Source organism: Buteo buteo, chromosome 6 (assembly GCF_964188355.1).
Source record: "Buteo buteo chromosome 6, bButBut1.hap1.1, whole genome shotgun sequence".
NCBI lineage: Eukaryota > Metazoa > Chordata > Aves > Accipitriformes > Accipitridae > Buteo > Buteo buteo.
The window spans coordinates 54377269-54399411 of NC_134176.1; the positions used below are offsets into that span (position 1 = coordinate 54377269).

The 22143-nt window shown below is 34.2% G+C and overlaps 1 protein-coding gene across 6 annotated transcripts in view; it reads right to left on the minus strand.

The window, feature by feature from the left end:
- The window catches only part of FUT8 (fucosyltransferase 8), a 135844-nt gene that overhangs the window by 21524 nt on the left and 92177 nt on the right, over positions 1-22143 (minus strand). For all 6 annotated transcript variants that reach the window (XM_075030988.1, XM_075030986.1, XM_075030985.1 and 3 more), the window contains 2 exons: positions 1728-1974; positions 307-483 (listed from right to left, as the gene is read on the minus strand). In XM_075030988.1, coding sequence (XP_074887089.1) covers positions 307-483; positions 1728-1974 — 424 coding nt within the window. The remainder of the gene's footprint in view (positions 1-306; positions 484-1727; positions 1975-22143) is intronic.

Consider the following 22143-nt stretch of genomic DNA (forward strand, 5'->3'; position numbering starts at 1 on the left):
GTGTATTTATTATTTATGTATTTACTTCCTTGTTACAGCATTGGTTTGTTTTTAAATAGTCACAGGTATCTTGCTCAACTCTTCTAGATTTTTAACATTAAGCTTTGAAAAGCATACTTGGGAAAAAAATCATCCAAAAAAGAGAATGTCTGGGAGAAAAAACAAAATCATTGGAAGCTGAAATGCAATCTTAACTGTATAAATGGTAATGAAAAAAAACAATACTAAGATTTGTGCGCACTATAGTCAGAAATTGTAAATCTAACCAGAAGGAACAAACTATAATGTAAACATAATTCATCTTACTTGGATTTTGCCTCTTGCAACAACGAAGGGTCATCTGTAGCCAAATACACTCTTTTTTTATCAACATGCATTCTGCGAGCAAGAAGTTCAAAGCGCTCTTCAACATGTACCATGTATTCTTCAATGGGATGAAATGCTGCCTCTGTTCCTACTTTGTCTGTCCTTCGGACATGAACACTGGAAAAAGGCAGAAACGAGGAATTCAATTTATAAATACAATACATACATTAGCAACTGAAATTTTAACTTCAAATTTCATGCCTGTGCTTTTAGAATGCATATGAAATTGAATCCCTACATAAAACAAGGAAGGATTAAAACTCATTGATGTCCCTCAAGACACACTGACAACATGAAGTTAGCTGTCAATCTGTTCTTGAAAGCAATATAATAATCTTGCAAGGAAGGCAAAGGGTAACTGAAATAAAAGAATGAAGGAGATTTAATTATAGCATACAAGGTATTCCTTTTGTGCAGAAGGTTATGTTACCCGGTGTAGTTAGGTATTGCTTGATCAATACAGTTCAAAAGCAAAATAGGAATATTTGCATCATGGATATATTGGGACAGCAACTACAACGCAGGGTTTGAATGAAGGTAGTTAAAAATGCATCTTCCCCATCTGCTTGAGACCTAACAAGTCTTCAGATCCGCCAGTGGTGAAGCGGTCTATCGACTCAATGGTCAAAAGCCAACTAACATTTGGACAGACCTATTGTGTACTCCTACAAAAAGAAAGATTAAGGATTGAAGGAAAATTCTGGCAAAGAAAGCATTATTTGCAGACTCTAGTACAGCAGCAGCATTTTTCACTTTATGTGACAGTAAAACCTTTTTTCCACAAGCTGCTCTTTATTGCCCATAGGTGCTTTCCTTCCTTCTCCCCATATCTCCCCATACAGACCTTTCCAACTCATAGTTACTGCTAAGAAACAACAATAGTGAAAACATCAGCAGGAAAGGGAAAGGCACATACCATGTTCAGGTGCAGCCAACAACAAAATTAGTTGTGGATTGTGGCATGTGAAATGTAGGCTTAGCCTTTTTTCCTCAAATGCAAAGGCTATAGGCACTTGAAAAGAAGACCCAGACAGAAAAGTGTCTGGAATACAAGCTGTAAGGCAATTACATGTATTCTGTATTACATTACTAGATATGGAAGGACATATAAAAAACCCTTCTATTTAGCCGCCTGTTATATATCTGTCCAACTATACGTAGGCAAGTATGCTGAAGAAGTACTTGTAACCAACTTGTACTATGCGCAGTTAAAAACTATAGCTTCATCTAGAAAGCACCCTCTCTCCCCACAAAATGTTTGAGTCTCTTGGATAACCATCATAAAACAATTTGCCCTGAACAGGAATCACTATATACACATATTAAAGCACAACCTGTTAAAAAGAAAACTAAATACCTACCCGATCACTGGATGTTTGAAACCAAGTTTCCTCGTCGCTTCTTCTATTTCTTTTTCTAACCAAGGCTGTGGACGAATCAAGTATTTCACAAACTGCGAGACCCACCACACTGCAGGATCCCCATGTACACGAATTAGCCTATCTGCCAGGTCTTCGGGGATAGCCAAAGGTAAATAAGGTGGCCGTGGATGTAAGCTGTCCACAATGGGAAGTTCCACCACCTGAACATCCTTATCATTAGCCTCACCTGTTTTAAAATACACAGTAGGATGAGTCATTTACTTTATTAATAAGCTTTACCACTGGCAAGTAACATCCCAAACATATCAGCTAAACTGTATCTTCAACTTCAAAAAGACTACCCAACCCTTGCTCTACTTTTTCAAAACAGCATTAAAAAAATTAATAAAAATCATAGTTTTAGACTAGATTTATGTACAAACTGTACCTAACAATCCACTCCAGTAGAACAAAGTTGAAGGCCTTTGAATTCTTAGCAGCTGGTATTTAATAAAACATAAAAAGTGTTCCTGTTTATATATTCATACCTTTTTATATACAACTACACCATTACTGTGTGCTAAGGCTTACTTGGACAGGCTTGTTATCTAAAATGCTTAAAGTTCAGTTACTTGTTTAAAAAATAAACAAAGAAATATTTTAAGGCATAAGAAACTCTTAAAAAAGTAACTATACAGCCCCGCTGCTCTTTTGAATACATTCTATTGCAGTAAATCTCAGCATTTCAGACATCATTAGAACCTTTGAATTAGCCTCTCTACTGACAGAAGGGGAGAAAGGACAGAAAGCGAGACAATTCCTGCCTTGAAGAACTTAAACTATGAAGTAGCAGATTAAATAGATCAAGGAAAACAGCCAAGTACTATACAAGCATGTGATTTACATACAGATAAGAATTTGTTAGCTTTTAAATACTAACTGAAGTGGAATATACAGATGCTTTAGATGGGACTTTCATTCAAGGCTCAATAGCCACTAAACATTTTTTAAGTTTTTTTACAAATTACATGAATATAAGTGTCTGCATAATTGATAATTCAAAGCTATTTTCATATTGTGAAATAAATTATAATACCTGACAACATAATACAAAGCATTACATTTTTGAAACATGGAACATTTCAGGTAAGATTTCTAGTGTGCTTATTTCCTCCAGAAGAATTTTTTCATTGTCCACAGTGTTTACTGGCAAAGATGGCCAGTTCTTTGTTTAGTGCTCACCAGCCAGGAAAGAAAACTCTTTTAAATATAAGCAAATCAAACTTACATAACTGTTGATGACCAAGTAAACCTAACGGCTGAAAAAAATCAATTCAGTGCAAGGATAACGAGCCTTATTTTAAGAACAGTTTAAAAATCCCTAAGGTTAGAACACTTTTGGATGCACTAAAAATCATTTCAGAATATCTGTGACAAAGTCCTAGAAATACGACAATTGCATGATTAAGTCATACATTGCCAGAATGCTACATTAACACCAGTAAGCCTACCAAAGCTACTCACAATTGAGCAGTAACACTCTGAGATATGGTTATTTAAATAAGGAATGTTTGTTATGATCAGGTATATTTTCAATTAATTTTTAATAGATTTGGAAAATCTGTCTTCACAGATGTAGCTATATGTTAATATTTTATCGCTGCACTGTATAACACCACTGTAAAGGGATCTTTTAGAATAATTTCATGTAGAACACGTACTGCAGGTATGGATGATATTTTTTAATTCAAGAAGCCAATTCATATTTTTACAATCTATTATATAACACTTACAGGAAAAGATTTAGTAAAAGTTCATAATTTTAGTAAAAATACTGAGCATTTAAGTTTTCTTATCATAAGATGGATACTATTTTATCACTATGTCTTCAGAAAGCTGCAATAAAGAAAAGCAGCCTGAAGCCAGGGTAGTGCTAAATCTGGTGCAGACATGAAGTATTAGTCAGAAGTCTAGACAAGAAATGTTTAGCTTGGTAAGAACGCTTGAGGTTCCATCCTTTTTACCCTTTCCCCCTCAATTGACAGGGGGGGAAGGAACAGGGTGGCAAAAAACGCAATAGCAATCTTAGCTAAGAGAAGAAAGAAAATAGTCTGATCCTAAGTTGGAGAAGGAAATTCGTTGCAATTCTTTTGAGGAGAAAAAGTAGAGATGCTAAGGTGCATATAAAAAGGTGAATTTTTATTAAGTATGGTATCACTGACAAGCTTTTAAACTTCATTCTATCACTGAAAAAATGTGTTGTGTAAAGACAGCCATTTGGGAAGTCTTACTATTGATAAAGCTGATTGAGTGACCTGACCCACTATTTGGCATTCTGACCCTGAAAAGCACCCAATACATTATTCCACACTATTCAAAAGATAAGAGGGTGCTTCTAAAAATTTCCACAGGCTGTCTTAACGCTTTGAAGAAAACAAGATTGGCCAGCAATAACTAGAAAAGCTCTCAGCATATAGCAAAATAGATTAAAATATACCAGAATCATATGAATAACAAAGGAGATTGGGGGGGGGGGGGGGTGGCGCACAAAAACAAAAAACAGATTTGAGCTCTCAACTGTATGTGACATGTTGTTTAAATAGTAATGAAGTTGAAGACTTGCTGCAAATCAAAATCAGAAACAAACAAAATGTATTACATTAAGGCAAAACAATTTGGTTGTGCAAAATTAACTACTAGGTCAAGCGTTAGTAAGTGCACTTTGAGATATGGAAAACAACTTTTTGAGAAGGAACTGAAAACATCATATGGTTATTTCACAGAGAAGATTAGAGTCCCTTACTTTATAAAACTACACAATGTGACACCCAACAAGGGAAACATTAGTGAAAGTATGGGTAACAAATGGAAAGTCATAAAACGGAATATTCACGAATACAGATCAAAGAATGTGTTATAATTAGAAATTTTGAAATGGTTACAGAAGCCGCTCATGCTTCAGGACTTTTGCCAGTTACTAACTGTTGACAAAATAATTCTGACACACACAGTGTTGTGTTGAGACAATGCATATAATTAAAAAAAAATTAAAAAAAATAATCAAAAGATCAATACAGTCATCACTATTTTCAACAATGTTCTATTTTGTTAACAGTTTATATAAAATCAGATGTGGGCATGGTGCATAAGTCTACTTAATCCAAACATACAAACCTCTAATAAAGCACAGCCATTTGACATCACTAATTAGAACACCTGTGTAATCAAACATGCAGATGTGTGAACAATTCTAGGAAACTTTTTGACAACTTTCTAGTTTTTATTGCCTTTTTATCATTCTCAACAAGAAAAAACTTCCTATTAGTCTTCACTCACTTTGAAAAGTATGAGATAGCAGATGCACTGAAAGGAAAACTTACAGCAATTATTTGCTTTTGTCCTGGACAAAAACAATGAAGAGTAACTCTTTAGTAATCTGAAGAAGTAAACAACTCTTTGCAACAGCCATATAGGCAAGTGACAGCTTTCTTATCCTACTGATCACGTTTTTTTGGGGTTTTTTGGTTTTTTTTAGTGTTTCATCAAAAGATTCCTAATAGGCAATTATCAACAGGCATAGTTTAAAAAACTTTAATAGAAATTTTGGATAGCAAGATATTGTTTTAGTTTATTCAGAAATAAGCTGCAGTAAAAATCAATGATACAATACATAACCAAAACTCAGTCAGATTGATAGGCAAGCACATACATTACAAAAACATTGTCACATTCTTGATTGATATGAATTGTAGCTGAAGATAGTGATGTCAGGTTAAAAGTACAGAATGATCTTTTTATCCACACATTTTTTCAGGTTTTAGCTATATATTCCTAAATTTTAAAATATTTCAGTTCTTCCACTTCACAGCTGTATTTTGTTAAATAATAGATAAGCTGTAAAAGGTAATAATCCATACTAATGCTTGTATCTTTTTCTCATGTTGGTAGTTCAAATCACAGTATCATCATGACAATCGGGTCCAATTCCCTGCTCAGTGTAGGTCCAACTTTGACATTTGATCACAGAACCATATAATTATTTAGGTTGGAAGATACCTCTAAAGTTGTTATAGGTCATTTACATTTCAGCAATACTTCAAGCTACTTCTTCCAATGAGATTTATTTTGCTTTTGCAGTTGCAAAAATTTGCCTCTATGATTCTATTTATAGCTTGTTTAACTTTCATATGACTCCAGGTGCTATTTTTCAGTTTGGATTAACCTAAATAATGGTACTCCAAAGTTCTGCAACTTAATCCATTTTTCCTTCACTGAGTAATCAAAAGATCCAGTGTTTTTGTAATAGTCATAAAGTACTGCAATATTGATAACACTCAGTCTTTCATCATAAACATACTCTGGAGGAAAATCATGGACGGTAAGGAAATTGATTTTTGTTTAGATGACCCATGCCAGCTGCTCCACCTAGTTCTTGTTTATCACCAATTTTTGGATATGTTCATCACTAATAGATCACTAATACAGTTTCAATTTCCAGGAGTGCCACTGATTACTTTTTAAATATTGAAGTGAGCTGTGTGTGTTATAAAAAGCATAATTTTTCTTCCCTGCAGTATCCCAATGTGCCTTAATCGCTTACCTTATAGCTCACAGGACTTAAATAATTTTTCATGATTTGGCATAAACTTACTGCCTGTCTACTTGTCAAATTTAATCTTTGTCCTCCTAATTTAAAACCCATTTAGAAACTTTTCCTATTTATATCTTTCATATCAACTTCTTTGAAGCCTGAAAAATGTTGGTTTTGCTCAAAATGACCTTGGGAATTTTGTTATTTTACCTTAGCTTACTTGCTGCTATCTGAACATTGGCTTGGACCTGCATTTGGATAGGCATTTTTGCTGGGCATTCATTACTTCGCACAGCAAAATGCCAGCCTTGTTTCAAGTAACAATCAACACTATAAGTTGATGTTAACTGAAAACCTGCTTGAGTACTTTATTCATTCTCCTATTATTTTAAAGTTTGTCATCTAATTTCAAAGTATTCTTTCAAGAAGTTGTCCTTAAAAGTATGCCAAGGAACACTGTACTAAGGACGCTCTTGTTGTGTAAATGAGAACTTCAATTTAATTTCAGTTTGTGTTGCTAGAGACAAAACTGAATAAACTCAAATAAAAATGGAATAGCTTCATTGCTTTTCTGTTTCTATAATATAAACTTATTTAAGCTGATATCAACTTGCATAGACTAATCACAGCTCTTCTTAACTAAACTACAACCTGAAAGACTACTGCCAATTTGAAACCTCACCCCAACTGAGTGAACAATTCTACATTCAATCACACACAACATGTCAGAGTGCTAGGAATGCTGTTAGAATAGCATAGGTTATGATGAGAGTGACTGTGCTGAATTCTCACAAGGCTCCTCATTATCCAGCAAGACACTGTTATGTATTGCAAAGACAGCAGGTTCATGGTTCATCAACTTCAACGGTATTTTAATGTTTTTCTCTGCAAAGCAGACAAAAAATGGAAACTATGCAAAGTTAGGTGTGTTATACTACTTATGAATTGTTAACTAGTTCAGAAGAAAGAAAAAGTATGCTGTTATTTGTTCTGTGCTGCAGACTACATCTCCTACAACTTTCTTTTGGGTATTTCCAAACATTATTAGAGTCAGCTAGTAAGGGCTTTATGCCATAGTTAAATTATAAAATGGAATTAAAATGAGATAAAGAATCCTATTTTTCTTTTAAAGTAGTCAATGTAAAATAAAACTTGTATACCTAAGTTTTTTTTCTCTAAGATTTTGCTTTGTACATCTCTAAGACAAAGTTTTTGAACTTGGTTTCCGATTACTTTCTCCCTAGCGTTCCACTTACTAATTTTTTTTAATCATCTTTTATCTAATCAAACCTTTTAAGGCAGATAGGTATTGAATAAATTTGGTGCAATTCAGTTTTAAAGAAACTGAAAATACAGTCTTTTTTTTTTTTTTTTTCCCTCCAAGTTTTCTATGCCATGTGGGTAGTGTTGTCCCATTTGTCATCCCAAGAGGCTGATTCTTGATAGCTTTGGGAGGGAATAAACCAAAATGTTTTCAAACATGCCAACATGTCTTCTATTACTTTTCTCAACCCACTAGTGCCAAGGCTTTTTTCCTGCGTCCATTCCTCTCCCCTCTTGCACATCTCCTGCAAACTACCCTCATGTAATGCCATGTCTCTTACTACTCTGTACTGTTTGCCTGTTGATCAGTCACTGCTCCTCATTTGCTGGTAGGCCTGAATATTGACTTCAGCAGCTGTATACACACACCCAGGCTATCTATTTTGAAGACTTTTGAGAGACCTTAACAAGACCTATTTCTTTCAGTCAAATTTGGCCAAAATTGATCCAGTATTCAGAACTTGTACTTAGTTAGGATAAAAAAAGGAGCAGATAGAAAGGTACAGCATGATAAGAAACCTTTGCTCTCACAACAAACTTCACTAAAATGATTTTCTGCCAAAGATACTGTGTTATCAGCTCCACTCCCCCCGAAAAAATAAAACTTTGATGGTAGTCTTATTTCTGCTCCAGCAAAAACCCTAACTTCCAGAGCTCCCGAACTACCCACCTATCTTTGTAACTCAGGTTCCACTGACTTTCAATAGTATTTATTTTCCCATGTCATTCTGGTTCTTTGAAAATCCTACTCATAATCACAACCACAACATAAACAGTGCTCTTACTATGCTAAGAAGTAATGAGATTTCAATGAATGTTCTCCCTCTTGGACATAATGAAAGCATGAACAGAGTGTATTGATTTCTGCATTTGAAATAGCTATGTCTCTAACAAAACTAAAGCAGTAGCATCTACTGATGCCTTTAGGGCCTCCATCGCCTTTTCAGTAAGTTTCAGGTGAGCTGCATTATAAAGACCTATGTTTCTGTTTCCCTCTATTGAAAACTTCTCGTCACTTATGAGAAGTTTTTTATGGCAATTGTCACGTCACTTTAAGAGAACATTAAAATGTAAAGATTTTTCCCTTCCTCAATTGTTTAGATAGCCAGCACGCCAGCTGGGAAGTATACAGATGAACTGTGAGATTGCACAAAATGACTTCATGTAACAGTCAGTGAAGGCATTTTCAGCAGACTGTCAAACTAAGTAGAAATCAAGAAGCTTACTAGTAATTTATTTTTCCTTTTATCTTTATATATTCAAACTGCTTTTGAACAATGCCCCATTTCACTAAATGACCTATATGAAAGGGGTACCTGTCTGAGAAGAGCTCCAGCTCCCTGGCTACCAGAAAATATCATAAAATACATTTGCAAAGGCAAATACACTTTTATAAACGTAAAGTCTTTGTTCCATGTTATCCAGGTTTAGTCATTCATGCAAACAGTAGTCAGAGTTGACGATTTAAAAGTAAGATCTTACATAAGGACAGCTGAAATAACTTAGAAAAACATATAGAAAAGATCTTTACAGCAATATTGAAGAAAAACTCATTTTTTATTTGATTTGAAATAATTCCACTGAAGCTTATTCCCTACTTCAGTCCAACATTAATTACTATATACCTGAAAATACTTCCAAATACTTGCTTTGAGTATTAGGTTGTCTTTTCTGGAATAGAAGATAAACAGCTTACTTTTATAATAATCCTTCAACAGCTGCAGGGACTTATCTGCAGGGACTGATCTCTGGCATGCATATGCTAATTGGACTTACGTATGAGCCTGGAACAAGCATGTGTAAGCATGCAAAAAACCAAGACAACCTCAAGATGGTATTTTACGAGACCTAAAAGTTTCCAACAGGTCATGAGAATGGAGCTTAATATTCCAAGTTGGCTGTCCAAGCATTTAGTGGAGAAGGGCTCCCAGTTAAGACATTTAGTGTCTTTTTGAGCTAGTGGTTTGTAACTTGAGCTCCCAATCTTGTCTTTCCTAATTTGAACACTTGGAAGACTCTTCTTTCCATGAATTAGTAAAAATACCTTCATATGCAAGCCCAGATGGAACACAACCTTCAAGGTGTGCGTAGACAAAAAGACTTTTTAGTTAGCCATAAATAAAACAGCAGAAAAAAATGTGCTATGCTGTTGCAAATTCATAGCAGTGAGGCACACTTCACCTTAACAGTGCATCTGAATGAAACTGAGAGAAACAGGGATCCATTCTACTTCATATGGTCTACTAACATAAATGGGGGAAAAACAAGAGTGTAACTGCAATAATAGAAAAGGAAATTTTTCTAACATACTTCTGAGGTAATTTTACTCTCAATTTGCCTAATGCTGTCTCTTGATATTCAAATAACACTGTTTTTTTTTTTATTTGAACACAAAACACACTTGTATTCTTTCCTAGTGTACATGCTGCAAAACAACTTTTCAAGTACAGAATGCTTACCTTAAATCCAATAAACTCTAATATTAGGCCAATTTGTAGCTTTTTGCTTATGGAACAATTCTTAGATGAGTGACAGTTAAGCAGAAAACTTTTACAGTTTGTAATGGAAACTTGGCATTTGTTTACTAATCTATTATTTACCATCCATGATTTAATGCTTGTGAGAAAAGTTTGCAATTAATCACTAACCTACTAGTACTAGTTTTGCTAGTGTATTGGGGCAACGTCAATCTTCTAGGAAACTGGGAAAGCCATGCTAGCCAAGAGTCCTTTTTTCGCCCCTTCATGCACTCCTTAGATTTCCAGGTCTACAAAATAACAGCAGTGCTTCAACTTTCCCTAATCAAGAAACATAGGGAAATAAGTCCCTACTATTTTGAAAATAATTGTTTCAGTGGACACATTTATTCATGAATAAAAATCCCTTGTTCTAGGTTACCTTCATTCACTTCAACATATTAAATAATTCTCATTGAACAACATGTTTGCTAGCCTGCTTATGGTCCTGTCCATACATGGAACTACTATCAAACAGTCAATTGCATTTTATACAGACATCAAATCTTAATCCAAATTAACAATGACATACGGAGAACTCACTATATAAAATCTCCACAATTTTGATCCTTGAACATTATTGGATAGATAGTGCAATTATATACATCAAACATTAAAGAAATACATACATTCTTACTTCTGCCACTGGAAAATTTACTTAACAATGGCTGTATTCAAAAGCAACGTATTCCCCATTTATCTCCCATCCTGCTATAAAAATGCCACTGACATAGAAAACAAACTCTAAGAACACCATTCCTTTATCAATAATAGATCTAATGTAATTCCTCATACAATTAAATGAGAACCAATAGTACGCTTAGCCTATATAAATGGTTTAATCAGAATCAACATTCAATATAGTGGGCTTGATTGATTTTAGTGTGAAAGAGCACACAGATGTGTTTTATGAAGAACTTATTAAAATACAAATGGATTTAGTTTAGTATGGCGGATTTTGGATTGCACAAATGAACTTTGTGTCACAAGTTATAAAATGATGTTAAAAGTATTGCTACCAAAAAAAAAAACCCAAACAAAAAACAAAACAAAACAAACAAAAAAACCAACCAAACAACAAAAAACCACCACACACCACCAAAAAAACCCAAACCCACTGAAAGACCGAAGGCAAACATTCTTCTATGTAAAAACAAAAGAAATAAAGCTAGTTAGAAGAAATTACTGCATCTCCCGTAATTCTAATTTCAGATCATTAGATCTTTCAGGAATAAGCAGAATGACAGTGTGTAGCTATTTGAATTTAATACTGATCACACTTAACATTCTTTGTGGAAAAGTTACAGCTATTTATACACTTCCTCCATATATTTTTCTGAACAAAAACGATATTCTTGTGAAAACAGCTGTGCAGAAAACTGAAGTATGTAGTTTTCTACTTGCACACAAAAAATGTAAAATATTGGCAAAAACACCACATCATCAACAGGGCTTTACTCTGAACTTGGAAGTGAGGGAACAACAGAATTCAACTTGCTTTGTTCATGCAAGCCTTTCTGCTTCTGGAAAGGCTGCCAAAATAGGGGTCAACAGCAGCAGCGGCTCAAGAAATCCATATACTTATTTCAGATGCAACCAAACACCCAGTCAGAATGGTTTTGAACCACAGATATGAACTTATGATCTGAAAAGGAAAAACCTTATTCTCACTGTCCATGAATTGAGCCACCCAGGTCCTTTAGTATTACAATTTAAATAGGCACTCTCTAATACTGAAGCTGAAATGCTGAAAAGCAAATATGTTAATCACACACTAAGTTTAAGCACAAGTTTTTAGGCAAACATGTTACTACAGTATACTGATCACTGGATGTGCTTCCACACTTCCTAAATAGCAATACATAGTCAGATCTCACCACTGAATGTGTAAGTTCGGGGTTGTTCTTCCCCATTATCTGGTCCTTAACAACACAAACTTTTATCTGCTATTTTATTTCTCAGTCACTACTGCAAGAGCCTTCTGTAACTCTTCACAGAGAATTTTTACCTTCACTAACCAAAATACCTTATTATCATTAAAAATATTGCCATCTCACATTCTGTCTCTTTGCCAGATGATATATGAATATGTTAAAGTGTAACATTTGCATCAGTCTCTGCTGGTGATTTACTTCTCTAATGAATATTAATCATTAATTTCTACCCTTTCCCTCTGAAATTTCTTTTAACCCAATTTTATATACATCGGGGTCTTCCCTTCTATCTCATGATAGTTTACATCTGGGGAAGCCTTCTGAAGTGCCTTCTTGAAGTCCAAGGTATTAAATGAACTCAGTCTTCCATACCTACACATTTTTTGCCTCTTTCATATAAATCTACTAAATTTATGAGACATTATTTCCTTTTATAAAACTCTCACTCTTCTCCACTGGAATGTATTTTTCTGTGTATTCCCTAAATTGATTCTTCATTATTATTTCTGTCAATTTGTCCAATACAGAGTCTGTGATTTGCTGGAACCCTTTCCAAAAATTCATATTCCTTCAGCCACCTTCCATTGTTCTGTAGAACAGCAATTATAACCAAAAGCAATTATAAGCAAATAGCAATTATAAACAAAATGTTTTGTTGAAAAATGCTTTCAGTGACACTTGTTTGAGAAAGAGCATCCAAAGTGTCCCCTATGAAGAAAGATTTCAGCATGGGAGCCTCCCTAAATTCTTCTATAATGAATGTAGATATAAAAGATTTTTATAGTTTGTACTACAGTCTTGTCTTTTTTCAGTGCTCCTCTCATCCCTTGATCATTTACTGGCCTTCCAGATTTTCTGGCAGGCTTCCTTACTCTGATGTGTTTGAAAAATGCTTTATTATCAGGTTTTTTACCTTTAGCAAGCTTCTCCTCAAGAGCTTTTTTGCCCTTCCTTACCACATTTTCATACGTAATTTGCTAGAAATTATATTCAATTTTTCTCATTTGTACAAGATTTGTTTGGGGTTTTGTCTGGTTTTTTTAAATGCCTTTTAACAACATCAAGCAACTTCATCATATTTGCCTTTTTAAAAAAAAAAAAGGTTTTTTTGACAGGTGGTATGAGTTTGGTCCATGTTTTATGTAATCTCCATGCTGCTTGCAAGCATTTACTCCCTTTTTATAAGCAGTCTGACTTATTTTTTATGTAGCTCCCTTTTTCAAATGAAACACTGTCGTGGACTGTTTGGATTCCTTTTATTTACTGTTATTTATTTATTATTTTAAGCAGACATGGCTATACCTCTGCTGCATGACATCTGTTCTTCTCACATAAATTACTGTGAGTACTGAAACATCCCATAAGTTTCTGATACGCTGTTCTGGCTATACACAATTTCAAATCAGGAATTTCAGCCTCCCATTCTATTTGTAGACTTCTGTTTCTTCTGGCACCTTCTTATCACCGTAGCAGAAAACGTTCCTCCACAAGACCAGAATTGCAAGCTGAAGGCAGGACAACTCTATGATATCACTGAAAGTCTCAGTTATGTTTCTCTCCCCATTTTTTCTCAGTTTCATCCCTCTGTCTGGAAGAAAAGTACTTTGGTTCTGGGGTCTGTGAGATGCACACACAGCATATAACCTTACAAATGATACGTAGTGTCCTAAACTGAGAAATCCCTACCCTCATGCAAGCAAAATTTGATTTACCTGAATTCTGCTTTTTAAGATGCAAAGATAACTTTTTTATTTCTCTTAGATAAGTAGATAGCCACTTCAGATTTTTTTTCCCCTAGCAAATTCACTTATCTGGTTTCTCTTTAGTCTTCCTGCCTAACTAAACTTCCACTGTTGCTACAAAATGTTGAAGAGCGGTATACTAATAAAGCAAGCCAAATGTCTTAACACATTTCCACTGGAGCATGTCAACTATTGACAAGGTACTGTATGTGCATGTATTAAAAAAAGAAAATCAAGGTTGTGAAATAACTAAAATCTGCATATAATCTCTTTAGAGCATATACTGTATTGATTTATTTTAAGATAATAGTAGCTGGTTTTTATGTCCTACAGTGGGAAAAAGTAAAACTAAAATGTTAGTTGGAATGCAGACTATTAAAACCCAACTTTAAGGTGTGTTGCAGGAGGTGTCATGAGAGATACTATACTGTCTTTCCATGTAAAGTAATCTCATATTCTCCTCCATAAGTGTGGGTTTAAAAAAATAAAATAATGGAAAGTAACACAATTATAATAGTGAATTGCACCCAAGAACTTAAAATTCAGTATCTTCACTTACATATGGAACTGCAATTTAACAGGTTAGATGAGATGGCATTCACAGGCATGTAATGACAAGAAATATGAGACTATGTAATAAAGGTTTTCTTAGAATATTAAATTATTACTGATTCATACAATATTTTAATAAAGGTGTATCCTGCAGTAATATCTGAATGTTTTGCATTGTACATAAGGTTTTTAGACAATTTTCAAAAAAAGTTAATGATGTAAATAATAATAACAATAAAAAATTGCTTTCTTCAACAAAATGCAATTTCCAACAGCACACTTGACTTCCTAAGCAGTTACGTTTTAGACCCATAGCTAAACCCAAAATCTTTCAACAGCCATTACCGTCCACAAATAATTACCTAACTACAACTGGTAATATTCATTATATATCAAGCTTACTCTAATAAATGGGTGCTACATAACATTAATGTTCTGTTCATTCTGTTAATTCAGCAATATTCTTTCAGGCAGAGTGCTATCACGAGTAAAGAATGTTTCAGTTCTAATCTTGTTTTCTCCCTTATCCTCTAGTGTTTCATCCCATAAGTAGGAGAAAATGGGAATGGGGTTTTAAGGACAGAATTATCCTAATCGCAACACTGGCCATAAAATTTACTGGAAAATTATCCTCAGTCTTATGAGTTTTCCTAAACTGACAAAATACAAAGCAGTGCACAAAGTGAATTTTAACATAAAAAATAATGCTGGACAATGGCTAATGACTGCAGCAATGTAGATGACTGAGCTTAAAAAAAATTACCAAGAAGTGCTGTAACTGTAATACGGGTTGCAGTAACCAAAGAGAGTATCTATAATAATAATAAACACCACCTTTGTATGTTTTCTTTTTTAAAGTATGTATTGTATTCTTGAAATTCTTACTATGTTCATATCTATAAAACTGACATGGACAAGACTTCATTGTTACAACATTATCTTCTTGCGAGTGGCAAGAAATTTACACCCCAGAAGCACCTTGGTATATGTTTTCCAGTTTTCAGTCTTGTTCATTTTTTAAATGGCATGATGTTCTTAACAGATGGAAACATATATAAGGTTGACACAGCAAATAGTATAACAGCATATAAAGGACAAGTTGAGTATCACCAAGTCAATTATGAATTGTTAAGGACATAACTAATACCTGTATGATACTCACAGCATTTAAGTTAATGTTGTGTCAACATCCAGGCATTTTCTGACTGTAACACTTCTACTCCTTCTGCCTGTAGTCCCTCCAAACCAAAAGTCCTTCTGAGGATTTCTTTTTTATTCTCAGTTCTCTGAAGAGAACAATGCTGTTGTTCTTCAAAATCTGCCTCTATAATTTACTACTTGATCCTACTTCCCACCAGGTATAGAAATTACTTTCGCAAGTATCTTCATTTCTCTGCTGCGTCTGCAATGAATGCCAGGTTACCAAAGAACAGGACGGGTTTATAATTATGAATAACTTTGCTGCATACTATATTTAAAAATTAAGCCAAGAGTTAAATGTCTTCATGCAGATTTGTCCTGGTTTCAGCTGGGATAGAGTTAACAGTCTTCCTAGTAGCTGGTACAGTGCTATGTTTTGAGTTCGGTATGTGAAGAATGTTGATAACACTGATGTTTTCAGTTGTTGCTCAGTAGTGTTTAGACTAAAGTCAAGGATTTGTCAGCTTCTCATGCCCAGCCAGCGAGAAAGCTGGAGGGGCACAAGAAGTCAGCACAGGACACAGCCAGTGCAGCTGACCCAAACTGGCCAACAGGGTATTCCATACCATGGGACGTCCCATTTACTATAGGAACTGGGAAGGGGGGGCAGGGGAATCGCTGCTGGGTGTCGGTCGGCGGGTGGTGAGCAATTGCCCTGCGCATCATTTGTACATTCCAATCCTTTTATTACTACCGTTGTCATTGTATTAGTGTTATCATTATCATTATTAGTTTCTTCTTTTCTGTTATATTAAACTGTTCTTATCTCAACCCACGAGTTTTACTTCTTTTCCTGATTTTCTCCCCCATCCCACTGGGTGGGGGGGGAGTGAGTGAGCGGCTGCATGGTGCTTAGTTGCTGGCTGGGGTTAAACCACGACAGGATTTCACTAGGTATAAAACTACACACCCAACTAATATATTCTGCTGTGCCTATCTTATTGGTCCGAATTCTGATTGCAAGACTTTACAGTCGATAATACTATCTCCCTGGAAAACACCTGTTGTAACAAGGCTTTTAAGATCTTCGGTAACAGAAACGATAATTACAAACACCATATTCCAATTTTCAGACAATGAGCTATATTATATAAATGCAGCTATGGCAATAACCAATATATTCGTAAGATGAACTCTAAATATTTTTTTTTCTGATTTTGGACAGCGACATTTTCTTAACAAACAAAAAGCCGTAGCAAGTATTTAAAAATAATTAAAAATAAATAATGTACTTTGGGGCTATAATTTAACTTATTTTAGGGTTAAAGAAAGCCTGAAGTCTTCATTTTTGCTACAATGGGCAGGTGATCTATGTAAGTAAATCCTTTTTGAAGAAGGACGAAGGGAAAAAAAAGAGGAATCTATTTAACAGTTTTCTTTTTTAGTACACATAGATGTTGGAACTGAGTTCAATTATGTTACCAGGTATCTTCTAAATACAACTTTCTTTACAGTATTCTGAAGATCTTTTTTTTACATACATGAGAAGAACTTACCTTTCCAGAAACTATTTTCTATGTGAATAAAAGTTAATGAGAATTGGTTCACAGTGGGAAAAAACTACAATCTTCTCCACCCATGGGTCAAAACAGGATCACAAATGGTCTTTTAAATTACTTGTAAAGCTACAGCAAAGCGTGCTGTTCAGTTCCTCTGAGATCCAGAAAGCATCGACTTATATTTTATAAAGGATGTAAATTTCATAAAAAGTCACACTAAATACTGACTTGCAATGATGTTGTGTGCCTAATTCTTAACTTAAGAAATTGCAAAAATGATAAAGACATACAGTACTTTTAGCTGGTCTGCTGGTGATAACATCAGCATATGTCAAAAAAAAAAAAAATTAAAAAAATCAATTTGTTTTACTTATGTCTCATGACATATAATTCCTACCAGGAAATAATGTAATTGCTTTTGGAATGTACTGAAATCTTTGCCTCATTACCCCCTGTGTGATTTTGAATTCACCTCTATCAGTTTCATTTTTATTTCTGAATATTATATACTCAGAATATTTTTACTCAAACACTTCTAATCAGAAGAGAATTTCAAAATGTTCCAAAGCACCTTAACCTTGAAGTAAATTTTTAACCATTAGAAAAGGTCTTTTTCCAGAATTTATAGCCATCTCTAACTCTTGATAGGAGATTTCCAATGACCTCAAAGACATTATGTAAAATAGGCTCAATAACACAAATCAATCTCTCCCCCTCTTCACCCCCATCCCTCTATATATGTAAAGTGTTTTCATTCACTGTAAGATCACCTGGTTAAATTAATTTTACTTCCATTTGTCTCTAAGATTTTACTGCTTCTATTCCACTAACAGTTTTGTTCATAAAGATAAGCACTGACCTGATATTTGAAAGCAAAAAAGGATTGCCATGTGCTCAAAGACAACGTCTAACTCTGGCTATACCTTGTGTTACTTTTCATGGATTGAATCGCCTCGCTCAAAAAAGTAAAATACACATTTTAAAAAGTGTGTCAACTTCTTTTGTTTTTCTGATGTTCCAACCTCTTCAGCAACAGCAGGTAAAGGACTGTTTAAAACAAATGACTCTAACTATGCTTATCCAAGGCATAGCTACTCAGTTGCTGATGGCTCTATTCAGTCTTCCTCATTCTAGCCTGTTTATTGTATACCAGATTGCAGCTTCAACTGGGTCACTGAAATCATGATAACCTTCTATGCCACACATGCAAAAAATTAAAAGATTGAAAGGGAGATACTCCACGGTTTTCAAGAACACATATAATCTTGATGGAATGAAGACTTACTGATGGAGAATCTACCATATCCCCTGAAGAGATTATTACAGTAGTCAGCCAATCTTTCTGCAAAAAACAGACCTTATTTCCAATCTGAATTGTCCAGCCACATGCTTTTGCCTATAAGTAAAATTTTTTCCCCTATAGAAATGCCTATAAAACATGGCAGGACCAGCTTTTTAAGCTTGCTTCGTTTTTAAATTGAATGATGTTCTTTAATCTTTTACAGTAAAGCAGATTTTTCTGGCCTTGAATCAGTGTAGTTCTTTCTGAGAACCCTTCATATTTATCAATATCCAATCTGAAGGCTAGAAAACAAAACTAGACAGTGTGCTACAGCCTGGCCATCGCTCTGGAAGGTGAAAATAACTTCTTGCTGCTATTCAATAATCCTCCACTTAGACATAAATAAGGATCACGCTTTGCTCTTAGGCTACTGCATTGCTCTGAAAACTCAGACCTACCTCATTAGGATTCTAAAAGTTACCACCTTCTAAATATTTTTTCATGTTGACGTACACAGACGTCTTCATATACATCTTACAAAGCACCTTCACAACAAAAAAATCTACACAACATCAGTAGCTTGATTTCAAGAGTAACACCACTGAAACAAAGGGAAAATACAAGACAGATTGCTGTTCTGCTCTGTTGTCTCAAATCACCATTCCCCAGTATGCTTCACAGTAACATAAATTTGCTCGAATTAAAATGTAAATAAGGAAAGTCAATGGATAAAAAAAGATATTAAGAATTAGAAATAGAAATGGATCCAGTTTTTCCACAAGATTTTATAAAGAAGAGTGAGATATGGGAGCAAAACATAATTCATACAGTTGTATGCAAGTTAAAGGTTTTTTAGGCTAACACTAAATATTCATCTGATTAAGTTTAAAAGAAAAACTACTATCAAGGAAGATCTAGTTCATGGAATGAAACTTTTTTATTTATTGCAATTAATTCTGCAGAACTTTTTATGCTTTGAGTTTGCAATTTTCATTTAGTCCTTTTGATTACTGTTGCCTGATTTGCTTTAATAAATTAAAATTTAATTTTGTATACCCACGGTATCCTCTTTCTTGAATTATACATATAAACATATTAGTCAATTCATATTTTAAGATGATAGTTTAATGAATACTTAAAAGCTGGCACTACCACCAAATGAAGAGCTCTGCCATTTTTTCCCCTATGGATACCCCTGCCTTAAAAGCATTCATTCATCAAACCATGGCTAGAGGCAGCAAAGTCAATATTCAAAGGTAACTGCAGGAAACTTTGTTTCAGGTTTCCTTTTTCAAGTTATTTTTCATCTTACTGGTTTGCAGGCCTTATGGGAAGGAGGACACACTCCCTGTTACTTAAAACATGTAGAGGGCTTCTTTACCTCCACATCCCTTCCTTCCCCATCATGTAACGCAGATATGACTTCTAACCGTATATTAATCTGTTCTTTCACTTAATCTGTTTTCTTTTCCCATTTATTGTATGGTTCCATTTCTGTGTCTAGTTATTTTATAGCCCTCCTTCAATGTATCATTGGGGAGTGCCACCAGGATGTTATAAATCAGCAAGTAAAAAAAATGATAAAAAGAGGCCTCCCCTGTTTTAGCATGTTGCAATGATAACAGAACATTATGACCTGGCAATTAAAAATATTCATGCTCAATATAACTATTTTAAAGAAAACTGATCAAAAAAATTAATAATAAATACATCTTCAAAAGTTCTCTATATTTTGGCTCTTATTACTAAGAAGTGATACCTGCTTCTTATAACAATTCCTACCTAAAATTATTAATAAATAGTTTGGCTATAGATATCAAGGAAAAATGAACTACAAGTAAGTTAGATATGCAGGCAAGGTAAAATTTTAAAATTAAAAAGAACATGCACACAACCATCTCTTATTTTAATTTTTTTTCTCCAGAATGATAGTATGAAAGTCAGTGAAACAAAGGAAAAGGAAAAATTATGCCACAGTGTAAAATAACTGCTGTACTTGCAAAAACCTGTGATAGAATTCTAATCTTTTAACATACCTAATCTAGAAAAACTGAACTTGACTTGTAGGAATACCACGTCAAATGCAAAGAACAATTCCTGCCAGAGATGACAAGGGATGAGATGACCCCTAATTCTCCACACAGATGAGAACATGCCTTACTCATCTTTTGCTGTCAGACTGATGTCAGCTTGCTTACTAAAATTCACCCTACTTCCCAAATTTGAAAAACATGCTAATTTCTTCTGAAACAGACAAGCTTAGCTTTTATGCCTAGTTAGGAAAGGATTGGACCAATAATATTTTAAAAAATTGTATATTCTCAGCTCATATAAGCCTCTTAACTCTTTGTAGGAGAGATTACTATCTAAATTGTTTTGCTGAAAATAGACTTCAGAAACCTCACAACTTTATGTTGCTAATACAACTAAAATAAAAGTGTCAAGCAGAGGCAATTTAATTAAAAAGAAGAAAGATAAATGTACAGATTTAAACAATTTTGTCATGAAGCACAATTTACTAGATTATTATCTATGCAGGTCGGCTAATTACATTAAAGTAATTCTTTAAGATGATATGATTTTCTGACGTTTTGGCCTATTTCTGTAATTTACACTAGTATCCTGTTATAAGTATTCACCTGTACAAATATTCTTCATATAGAATTAAAAAAACAAATTTTATTAAAAACCCATATACGCAGCACAGTAAATACACTACATAGGAGAAACATTTTGTTTATGAAAAATGGAAATCTATTAATGCCAATGCATTTTTATACATTTATTCTGAAAATCTAGAAAATCCCATTCTGATTTCAGAAGTAGTAAAAAAAAAAATAAATTAAAGGTGTAGTTTTGCAGACAAACTATTTTTAATTACAGTTAAGAATTCCAGACTTATTTGTCCCTGTAAAGGTACAGGGAATAAAAAAAAAAACAAACCAAAAAAAACCCCAAAAAACCAAACTATATAAATTCAGAAAGACATAAAAAACCATATAGCAATCTTCAGCAATATAGAATGTCTTTCAAATTTATTGGCAATTAAGTATCCAGTGAAGATTCCTACTGAAGCCACATTGAAGCTAATAAAAGAGATTGATTGTCAGTATCATTCTTCCTCAGTAATCATGCCATTGCAGAAGATTAGAATTTAACACAATTTATACTGTGTGTGGCTAGCCATTAGGCTAACCATAGAAAGATAGTCTTTCATAGCTGAATGTCTTCTATCTCTAGGACATCAAAACTCAAATTAGTGGCATTCATTAATTTTAAAAAAATTTGATCACACCAAGATATTTCATGCGTTCAGCCTTTAAACTATTCATCCTGATCCAGAAACTAATTAAAAAAAAACCCCAAAAACAAAAAACACCAAAACCCCACCCGTAGGGACCTAAAAGGAAACATTATTTGTACTTTCATCAGCAAGAGCCCATATTGCAGGAAATCATGATCTATTTTAACAGATTTTCATGAAAATAGTCTTTTTAAGCCATGTGTGCACAAGTACTCCAGAACACTGGTTTACAGCCTATTATGCTAAATGCAACATTCACAAAACTGCCTGCAAATAAATTCTGGGGTCACATAGAGCAGTCTGCCCAGAACCATGCCCAGATGGCAGTTTCAGTTGCTAACTTTGCCAAACATGAATAAAACTTCAGCTTAAGTTTTCAATGTCAGTTTTCCATTTCTACTTATTTTTAGAAAACTTTCAACCATTTCTAAGAATTAATTTTTGGAAAAAAACTCTCGTTCACAAAACCTGCT